The following is an 11,190-nucleotide window of genomic DNA, read 5'->3' as shown; positions in this document are numbered from 1 at the left end:
ATGTATGAAAGAAAACTAATAAAATATGTTGGACAAGAAAAAGAAAAAAAAGAAGGCCAAGCCAGCCACAAAATGACTGCCACAGCTTAACTTCAGTAATACAGTACAGATCCTTGTGCTGTGGTGGCAGCTGCTGCCGAAGCAACATTCTTAAAAATCCGCACAGCCAATCAAACCTCAAATAATCAATCGGAAGCCTTACTGGGCAAAAGCTCTACCTGGCCCCACTGACTTCCTAAAAATACTTGGGGGGCACCAGAAAAGGTGTCAGTGGGCACAGTGGACACATATTGGGGACCCCTGTGATAAAGTTGAGAAGGTGACTGTGAAGGTTTCCAAGATGCTCTTTTCTCCACACAAACACACCCTACCGTGGCCCTTTACTCCCTCCCCTATTTATGTCTGGAGGGGTGGGGGAGTTCAAAATTGAATGCTTCAAGAAAGAATAAAAGATGCTTTATTTTAAAAAGGCCTTTCTGGTTTTATTAAGTGGGGGTGGATAGGAGAGATTTTTCCCAAAGAAACAGCAGAAGGTCACATACTCCTGTGGGGAGCGCAGTCGAGTAGCCAGCTGCAGAGGAGGCTGCGCATGAATTTTACCACGCCACCCCCTTTTGTCAACTGTGACCCAGTTGCTGCTCACTTTACCTATGATTCAGCCCCAGGTGAAAAATGGCTGTATTAGATGAAGAGCAAGAGACACCTCAATATTCTTGCTAAACTTTATTTAGCAGCGTTTGAAGGGAGATTTGAGAGCACCAACGCTACATCATAGGAGCCGCAGGGCAATGCAGCAAAATAGACAACAGAAGTAGCCTGGCCTTGGGAGAGGGGGAGTTTGGACAATCTGAAAGCCAGTGGGCAAAGGGAGTTTTCACCTGATGGCATTTTGTGCATGGACTTGGGTGTGCCGTCCATGAAGCTTATATGAGAAAGTTTTTTTAAGGTTACAGAGATCCCATATTTTTCCCCCACTCTGCAGTTTAGGTGAAGGTAGTTTAAGAAGGGATTCTGTACTGAAAGGAACTGTAATTACAGGTTTCCTTTTAATCTGTGTTTGTCCTGCCTTTTTCTCACTCCTGTGCCTTACAACCAGTTCCATGGAGTGATTTCTATGGGGCAAAACAGGTGAAATAATTTTTAAAAGCCTTCCCAGTGCTAGGGCTCCAAGTTGAAACTCTGGAGATCTTCACAACTGGTTTTGATCATTAGAAAGGACCATGTGATCTTAAGTCTCTTGGGTACTAGGTAATCTCGCTATTACTTTCTGTGGTCTGATAACAGTGTTTTCCCTTTGCTCAGTGAATATTGTTATTTGAACTGGGGTGCCTGGAAGGATCCAGTATAAGCTAGTATCCTTAGTCACCATGCTTTACGCAAGTAAGTTTTTACAGTTCTGGAAGCCATTCTGCTATGGGCCTCTTTAGACAACCCAGTTCCAAGGGGATACTCCGGAACCATGTTGCTGTTTCTTTCCAAGCTATGGACATTTTCTTCTTTTAGAGAGAGGCCAGGTACTATTTGTTCTTACAGGGTCTACTAAATAAGAAGGATGTTTTCCCTGTGGAAATACTACAGGGCCCAATAGCAGTTTTGTGTGTGAGTAGGCAGGATTTATGGGGGGAAGTGTGTGTACATACATACAAAATGGGGGGGTCTGTTTTCTCAGGGGTTGTAGATCCTCACACTAAAACCAGCCTTCTCAATCAAATTGGAAGGCCATTTGGGCTAAACTTTGGAAACTGGATGCCTCCTAGAGGCGATACTCGCAGATGTAATACATGCGCCGTTCACAGTCATTGTCCCACCACTTTCCATCATCAGAACTGAGGCTGACGCAGTTCTCGCGAGTGCTGCCATTGGGTTGAGTCACCAAGTGGTCACGATACCAGTCAAAGACTGAGACCCGCTGCCCGTTCTCAAAAAGCCACAGGCCTTCTGCACGCCGGTCATGGATGCCTACCCAGGCTGGCCAGTTGTACGGCTGGAAGGCGTCGCGGCTGGCATGGCCAAGTTTCCTCCCCGGACTGCGCACAGTTTTTGTGCCCCGTCGTAGACCTCAAAGTGCTTGAAGATCAAGAAGCATTTGCTTTGGGTGCGCCGGCCCCTCAAGCAACCTGGAACGGTGCACAGATAATGAATGACTTTTAAATTCTTGTCTTTTGGTGATACCTTCAATCAATCCTTCCTCCACCACCCCCTAGAACCTATCTTTTGATTCATATATCCTGCCTTTATTCTCAATAGCTGCTCACAAAACCAGAACTAGACCAATTTGAGCACAGCCCACTGGTAATATTTAAAACCATTATAACTATAGAATATAACTGTATGTGTCAACCAGAATCTGTAAAAACAGTCAAAGCTGCATTGGGAGAGAGAGTGAAAAATCAATCCCTCTCCATTGCCTTCTTGGATAATGCCAATCTTGAGGCATTCCTTGAAGATGGCTGAAGTTGCTGCTCTCCTCACTTCCTCAGAATAAGCCTCCCCCCACCAGGCCTGCAATTTGCTTCAGGCAGATCTAATCACCTTGCCTGAGGACATGCAGAGAAGAGTCAGTTGGGACAAAAGGAATGTTTTGTTTTGGTCCCTTCAGCCCTGAGCAGCATATGAAATTCTGACTCTTTCAAAATGGCCCTATTACTTCGTTTATAGTCCGGCTGTCTCACTGAGGTCTGAAGCAGATTATGGAATTAGAAAATGAGGCAGTAAGGGCCAGGATGTTGCATGCCTTCAGATGTGCGCTAGAACTGGATTACAAAATTAGAGAACCATGAAATAAAAGCAGGCCTCAGGACAAGGAAGGGAATGAGGGTTGGTGCTCTGAGGCAGTAAGATGGGACAGGCCACTTCAGTCTGCTGAGGGTTACATTTTTCAAACATTCCCCAACATCAATCATTACTTGAATATGGAAAGGCGGCGTAGGGTGCGAAGGCCTAGGCTCTCCCTTTTCCCCCTGATGCGCTAACCTAAATGGCCCTATTACTTCGTTTATAGTCCGCCTGTCTCACTGAGGTCTGAAGCAGATCATGGAATTAGAAAACGAGGCAGTAAGGGCCAGGATGCTGCATGCCTTCAGATGTGCGCTAAAACTGGATTACAAAATTAGAGAACCATGAAATAAAAGCAGGCCTCAGGACAAGGAAGGGAATGAGGGTTGGTGCTCTGAGGCAGTAAGATGGGACAGGCCACTTCAGTCTGCTGAGGGTTACATTTTTCAAACATTCCCCAACATCAATCATTACTTGAATATGGAAAGGCGGCGTAGGGTGCGAAGGCCTAGGCTCTCCCTTTTCCCCCTGATGCGCTAACCTGTTTTATTTGGGGAGAACTTTGGCATGGATGGCATTAAGCTTGTCACTCTTCCCCTGCAGTCTGAAGTGGTATGGCCTATCCTGTCACCTCATTCTGCCATAGATGTAGACCAGCAAAACAACTGCCTATGAAAAATTGTTTTACCTAAACAAAGATAATTACACTACTCAAACTATTCAATGAAAATTAATCTTATATCATATACAGAAGAGGGTTGGTGCTCTGAGGCAGTAAGATGGGTTAGGCCACTTCAGTCTGCTGAGGGGTGATTACATTTTTCAAAAATTCCCCAACGTCAATCATTACTTGAATATGGAAAGGTGGCATAGGGTGTGAAGGCCTAGGCTCTCCCTTTTCCCCCTGATGCGCTAACCTGTTTTATTTGGGGAGAACTTTGGCATGGATGGCATTAAGCTTGTCACTCTTCCCCTGCAGTCTGAAGTGGTATGGCCTATCCCGTCACTTCATTCTGCAATAGATGTAGACCAGCGAAACAACTGCCTATAAAAAACTTTTACCTAAACAAAGATAATTAAACTACTCAAACTATTCAATGAAAATTAATCTTATATCGTATACACAAGAAATACAAATTCCAAAGGTATTCATATACCAACAGTATCAAAATTCAGATTCTCAGATCACAGGCCTTTAAGGGCTGGATGTATTACAGAGGATGTACACCTGAACTGAGTTACGTGGAGGTATTTTAATGTGTATGATAGATGTGATTCAAGCTAAGAGCAGTTGCAAACCAGAAGAAAGCCTTGAATAGGTATTTTGGAAGAATATGCCTGAATTTTGGTTTCAGTGATATCCTGTTTTGAGAAAGTGGTTCCTCCTTGAAAAAGCCTTGTCAGGTGAAACGTGGAACAACATCGCTAGCGTGCCCGTAGGACAGTGGTTCTCAACCTTCCTAATGCCGCAACCCTTTAATACAGTTCCTCATGTTGTGGTGACCCCCAACCATAAAGTTATTTTCGTTGCTACATAACTGTAAGTTTGCTACTGTTATAAATCGTAATCTAAATATCTGACATACAGGATGTATTTTCATTGTTACAAATTGAACATAATTAAAGCATAGTGATTAATCACAAAAACAATATGTAATTATTTGTGTTTTCTGGTGGTCTTAGGTGACCCCTGTGAAAGGGTCGTTCAACCCCCAAAGGGGTCGCGACCCACAGGTTGAGAACCGCTGCGGAGGACTTCATTGGGATTGCCATCTTTGGATATCAGTGTTGTGGCTCAGTTGTCTAGTTTCAACTTGGAATGTGGTTTCTGTTTCTGAAAATTGAAGACACCCGAGCTCCTCCTACAGAGTGTTTTATGAGGCTGTGATGGACTGTGGGAACATTTGGGTTTTTTGCCCTATGATTTGAAAATTTGAATTTTGATACTGCTGGTATATGAATAGCTTTGGAATTTGTATTTATGAGTTGTGTGTACGATATAAAACTAATTGTCATTGAATAGTTTGAGTAATTTATCTTTGTTTAGGTAAAACATTTTTTTTTACCCATTGCTGTTTTATTGGTTACATTTTCACTGTGTGTCTCACTATTATAATAGGTGTAGACCAGCCATAATCCTGAGTTAGGGATGCCAGCCTCCAGGTGGGACCTGGGGGGACCACCAGAATTAAAGCTCATTTGCAGACTACAGAGATCAGTTCCCTTGGAGAAAACGGATGCTTTGGAAGGTGGACTCTATGGCATTGTGCCCCACTAAAGTCCCTGTCCCTCCCAGACTCCATCCTCTAATCTCCAGGAGCTTCCAAACCTGGATCTGGCAACCCAACCCGCCCATGCCAGGGGGCAGGGGGACATGGCAACCCTAGCTGACGAAGGCTTCAAGCTGCAGGTGAGTGACAGCGGCGTTCTTTAAGGTTTGCCTATGTAAAAAGGCAGTTGTTCTGAGGATAAAATGGAGGAGGGGAGAGCAATGGTGGAAGCCGCTTTGGGTCCACGTTGGGGGAAAAGGTAAAGGTTCCCTTGCTCGAAAGCCAGTCAAATCCGACTCGAGGGTTGCGGTGCTCATCTCCGTTTCCAAGCCGTTTCCAAGCCGAAGAGCACTGTCCAAAGACGTTTCCGTGGTCATGTGGCCAGCATGACTAAACACCAAGGCGCACGGAACACTGTTACCTTCCCACCAAAGTGGTACCTATTTATCTACTTGCAATTTCTTGCTTTCGAACTGCTAGGTTGGCAGGAGCTGAAACTAGAGATGGGAGCTCACTCCGTCATACGGCACCCCTGGGTCTCGAACTGCTGAACTACTGACCATCCACAGCCTGCAATTCAGCGTCTTAACCACTTGAGCCACCGCAGCTCCCAAAAGGGGAAAAGGCAGGGTATAAATATCAAAATAAATTTTCCTTCACACAACAACTTTGTGAAGTATTTTAGGCAGAGAGAATGTGACTGACCCAGGTCCTTTCAGGTCCTAGGCCAGCTCTCTAACCACTGTACCACATTGCCTTATTCTTCTGTGGAGATAGACCAAGATGGGTAGCCGCGTATGTCTGTCTGCAGCAGGAGAAAAGAGTAAGAGTCCGGTAGCATCTTAAAGACGAACAACATTTGTGGCAGGGCAGGAGCTTTCAAGAGTCACTGCTCGCCGCTTCAGATATCTGAAAAAGTGAGCAGTGGCTCACAAAAGCTTATACCCCGCCACAAATGTTGTTCGTCTTTAAGGTTCTACTGGACTCTTGCTATTTTCATATTCTCCTATGTGTGTAGATCAGGCCAGAGTCAGTGGGTGTTCCTGACCTTTTTCCTGTTTTTTTTTCCCAGTTCAAAAAGTGGCCTTTGTAAAATTGTTGGTCCAGTTTGCTTCCTCACTAGGGTAACAACCATTGTCATTTCCCCTTGGGGAAACTAAATGTTAGGTAATGTACAATTTGAAATCAGTGTCTGTGTTTGATTTACCATGGCAAAGAAATCTACCCCACCAGCCTACGCAACCACATTGGGGCAGGGCTTTTTTTGTAGAAAAAGCCCACCAGGAACTCATTAGCATAATAGGCCACACCCAACAGCAGGAACTCATTAGCATATTAGGCCACACCCCCGACAGCACAGCACATTAACATATTAGGCTACACCCCCATGTTATCAGAAGTGTGGCCATCCAGCCACACCCACCTTTTGCTTCTTATTCTGTTTACCTTGTTTGTTGTCAAAACCCAGGACTTTTTTTGTAGCAGGAACCCCTTTGCATGTTAGGCCACACACCCCTAATGTAGCCAATCCTAATGAGTTTCTGCTGTTGGGTGTGGCCTATTATGCTAATGAGTTCCTGCTGGGCGTGGCCAACTCAGGAGCCAGCCGGAACTCCGTTCCTGTGCATTTCTGCCCAAAAATAGCCCTGCATTGGGGTAATTTGAAATGTTTTTTTAAAGAAAAACAAGAGGAGGAGTCACCTGGAAATGATTCCTAGTTGCCACAGGTGAGTAGCCACGTCACCGATTATGATCATGACTTATAAAATTAAAATTCCTTCTTGAACACTGGTCCCTCATAAAGTGCTGATGCTTGAAGGGAATCTTATGACCTGGATGGATCACACATACCACCACCACCCCATGAATAGCTGCCTTGCTAGAAAGATGGAGCCAATTCCATCCTCCTTGTCCTCACCGTCAATTTTTCCAAGCTCTTTCTGGTTGTGGATAGCAATTTCGTTCAGGGAAGCAAGGGTTTCACGAGCTTCGGCCAGGCCCCCCTTCACTTCAGCCAGGCCTTTGGAGAACTGGGATACCTTCACGTCCATGTGATAGAACTGCACATTGAGGCGATGCACAGCTGCGTCCAGGCTGTTCAGACGGGAGACTGTTTACCAGGCAGAGAAAGAGAAAAAGCACTGATAATGCTAAATGAGGCACAGGAGGAAGAGAGTTTAGAGCTGTCCTAGTTAGTAAAGGGACAAATATGAGGTATCAAACTATAGGGATGCATGCATCACAGAAGATGTTCACCACTAAGGGACCTGTAGCAACTTGGGTCCCATTTCCTAAAATCCAAACCAGCTCATGTCAAAATTAAACTCCAAACTCTCCTTGCACATCAAGACTAAGGGTTACTGCAGAAGCGGGTGCGGTAGCAATGAAAACTGTATATGATTTTAGAGACAGAAAGCCGAAGTAAGGGCAGAGGGACTCTGATAAATGGCTCTTTGAAATAAAGAAGATGCTCAGAAAGTTCTCTCATAATAACTAATTTACTAATACAGAACAATGTGAAAAACAAGAACTCTACAAGGATATTGTTTTACTAACTCTTTTAATACTAATATTAAGTTTAACATAAAGGGGGTCTCCCACTCTTGGGTTTTTAGTTAGTGTGGGTATCTTTCCTTTATCCATAGTTGTAGTTCCCCCTCCTATATTTTTCTTTGTAGTTTGTAGTCTTATTAAAAAAAAAACCCCTCCGGGGGTTAAAAAAAAAAGACTAAGGGTTAGATCCAGTGCAAAATACTCACTTGTTCAAGAGCTCTTCCATATGTAGAAATGCATGGAGAATACCATGGTAGCTGCTTGGACCAAGTCAATCTTTATTGTATCTTCACTTGTGTTTCTGCTTGTGCAAGGTCTTGTGCTACCAGTTTCAGGGCACTGCTTGTACATCATGGTTACAACTACCACTCTGCATGTGTGGGTGTGTGCCTGGAGGGGGGAGTGATTCAGGGTACTTTTTTGCTATCTCCAAAGATCAACCAAATTGCCCATTCCTGTCCATTCTCCCCATCAATCACCAAGCCATACACATTCATAAACGAAGACGCCGGTGTTGAGAACCATTGTAAGCAGCAGAGAAGTAGGAAAGGGAAATGGCCAGGAGAAGAGACATGGGATGGGGCGCGAGAGGAAAACACTCAAGAAGCTCAGCTAGCTATCTTTAGTGGAACAAGGCTACATGGGGCCTGCTATTTTGGCAGAAGTTAGGGCTTACCTGTTACCCCCACCCAGTGTCAGGCAATTGAGTGGCAGAAGAAAATGACGGAGGGTGGCACTGTCATTTCCAGTTGCTGTGGCCTCACTGCTCTAGAATTTTCCTTCAGTCTCTATGGTAAACACCATAGTGGGATTCCTAGAGCCTTGCTGACCTGGTTGCGTCGCTTCTGGGTGATCACCCAGAAGTAATAAGGGTTGGAACACTTTCCCTATGAAGAAAGGTTAAAACACTTGGGGCTCTTTAGCTTGGAGAAACGACAGCTGAGAGGTGACATGATCGAGATTTATAACCAGGGACAGAGCAGGTTGAGAAAGAAATAATTTTCTCCCTTTCTCACAATACAAGAACTTGTGGGCACTCAATGAAATTGCTGAGCAGTCGGGTTAGAACAGATAAAAGGAAGTACTTCTTCACTCAAAGAGTGATTAACACATGGAATTCACTGCAAGGGGAGGTGGTGGCAGCCACAAGCATGGACATCTTCAAGAGGGAATTAGATAAGCATATGGAGCAGAAGTCCTTCAGTGGCTATTAGCCACAAAGTATAGATAGGAACTCTCAGGCTGGGGCAAGTGATGCACTGTATTCTTGGTGCTGGGGGGGGGCAACAGTGGGAGGGCTTCTAGTGTCCTGGCCCCACTGATTGACCTCCTGGTGGCACCTGGTATTTTTGGCCACTGTGTGACAGTGTTGGACTAGATGGGCCATTGGCCTGATCCAACATTGGCTTCTCTTATGTTCTTATCAGCAACATTCTCCTGTCCCACGCTCTTTCCCCCCAAAAGCTCCTGGGAGCTGCCAGCACAGGGCATGTAACCCTGGCACAAGAGCACTCGGGAGTGACAAGTCACTCTCCAAGCAATTAAAAGTAGCCCTCCACCCCTGCTTCAGTGCTGTTGTAATCCTTTTCCTATCCTTCCCTTTGCAATTTTTCCTCCTCGTTCATCCAGAGTTAAAGGAGACATGTGCATGTACACACCTTTGCTCTGGATGGGGAAATGATAGAACCAGTGCCTTTTTCCATCTGCCTCTCCACCTTCTTCATATACCCTTGCTCTGGACAGGAAACAAGCATGTTTTGATTCTTTCCTGCTGCATCAAACCTGCCAGTTGCCTCCTCCAGGGAAAACATAAGGTCACTATACATTTCCCCCCAGCATGGCCAGTTACAATTGGGGAGGGGGGGGAATAGTTCTTTTTTTCTAGTGGGTTCTTGATCAAACCAAGCCTGAACTCTCCCTCAAAGCTCAAATGACTAAACTGAGGCTATTGTACTTTGGTCACATTATGAGAAAGCAAGAGTCACTGGATTAGATGATGAAAAGTTTAATGCAGCAGAAAAAGAAGAAGACCCAACATGAGAGAGACTCAGTCAACAAAGTTCCAGCCCTCAATTTCTGAGACCTGAGAAAGGCTGTTAAGGATAGGATGTTTGGAGGTCATTAATTCATACGGTCATCACAAGCTGGAACCAACTAGATAGCACTTCACACACACAGAGACCCTCACACGCAGTAGTTTGTGTTGGGAAAACACAAGAGGAAAGGTTTCTTGACCTGAGCCCCATCTGCAAACTTGGTCTGAAACACAGTAAACTTTGTCCAAGATGCGTTTTATGACTGCCTCCACCCACCAAGCTGCGGCTTTTTGACTAGTAGTCCCCATGTTTCTTGGTGTGTTTTTTTTTTAATTAAGTAGTTCCCAGAAACATAAAGTCTGGCCTCCCTCAATGTAGGTTATTTGACAGCACTTCTCTGTACAGACCAGGACTGTTTTTACTGTCTATGGCCAGCCCCTTTCAACTTCTGTGCCGCTAAGAATGTGCTGTCTGTTCCCTACATGCATCAAGAATTATGCTATTACAGACCTATCTTTCTAGGGGTGGCCATCTTGTAAATACCAGTTCCCTAGTTAAGGTGAAAATCCACAGGCTGCTGCTGATGTGCTTCAGAGGTTGAGTTAGTGGTGACATGGGGAATGTGCCGTCCTGTTTGGGTGTCTCTGTGTGTGTCCATTTCTCTATGTAAGAGCAGGCTAAGAGAGGGTGGCCTCAGGCTGAAAGGAGGACATGGGTCATTATAAGGCACCAGTACCCATGTGTCCAATACTTGTGGTAAAATCAGGGTGGCCGTGGCTGCCCATCGAGTTCTGGCCTAGAACGAGCACAGAATATCTGTGGTGAAACGGGATGAAAAGTAGAGTCAACTGCAGCCAGCATTGTGGGCAGGGAAGGGGGTGTTTGTGTGTGAGAGATACTTGTGGGCAGTATCCGTGAGGAGAGTTGCAGCTCTTTCCCCACAGTGGTATATTTTCCCTCCCACCAGACATGAAGAGCCAGACACAGGAAGAGTAATAGTCACAAGATTGCACCATTTTATTTCAAGTTAATTTCAGCTGTCTTCAGAACACTGCTTGAGCAGCAGGGCAGGGTTTAAATGTGAAAACAAACAAATCTGGATTTGGTTATACAGGGGTCCCCTTCACTCACTCACACACACACACACACACCCCTGCAGCCATTTCTTCAGGGTGCTGCCATATAACCACTTAGGGGGATTACCTGTCATGGGTGGGCAGCGGGCCAATGGCAAGCCTAATATTCACAGTGCTCTCCACATTGTTCCTCTCTCTCTCTCTGCCTTTTTTTTTTTTTGCTTCTGCTTGTAATCATGCTTTTTTCCCCTTCTTAATCTCCCTACTAACACTTGGTTCACACATGCAGGAGAATGGGGTGGGAACTGAGATGGCAGAACCCTAAAGTGGTAGAATGGAGAACAGCACTTCAAGCCACACGTGGTGGAATCCAGCAGACAATATTCCTTTGCATTAAAAAAAATACTCCATGCAAATAGAAAATGAGCCTAGCCAGGTAGGGTTGTCAGGTTTGGGGTGGGAAACACCTGGAGATTGGGG

At 45.1% G+C, this 11,190-nt stretch overlaps 1 protein-coding gene across 1 annotated transcript in view; it reads right to left on the bottom strand.

Moving 5' to 3' along the window:
- Positions 1–256: 256 nt before the first annotated feature.
- CLEC11A (C-type lectin domain family 11 member A) overlaps positions 257–11,190 on the bottom strand; it is a 31,743-nt gene continuing 20,809 nt past the window's right edge. Inside the window, 3 exon segments of the mRNA XM_015414673.1 lie at positions 257–1,998; positions 2,001–2,117; positions 6,964–7,155. Of these exon segments, the coding sequence (XP_015270159.1) occupies positions 1,754–1,998; positions 2,001–2,117; positions 6,964–7,155 (554 nt within the window). The 3' untranslated portion in view covers positions 257–1,753.

This window comes from Gekko japonicus, unplaced genomic scaffold (genome assembly GCF_001447785.1).
Source record: "Gekko japonicus isolate JY-2015 unplaced genomic scaffold, Gekko_japonicus_V1.1 scaffold1068, whole genome shotgun sequence".
Lineage (NCBI taxonomy): Eukaryota > Metazoa > Chordata > Lepidosauria > Squamata > Gekkonidae > Gekko > Gekko japonicus.
Note: the sequence above shows the minus strand (reverse complement) of the source record. Positions and strands in the feature narration are given on the sequence as shown.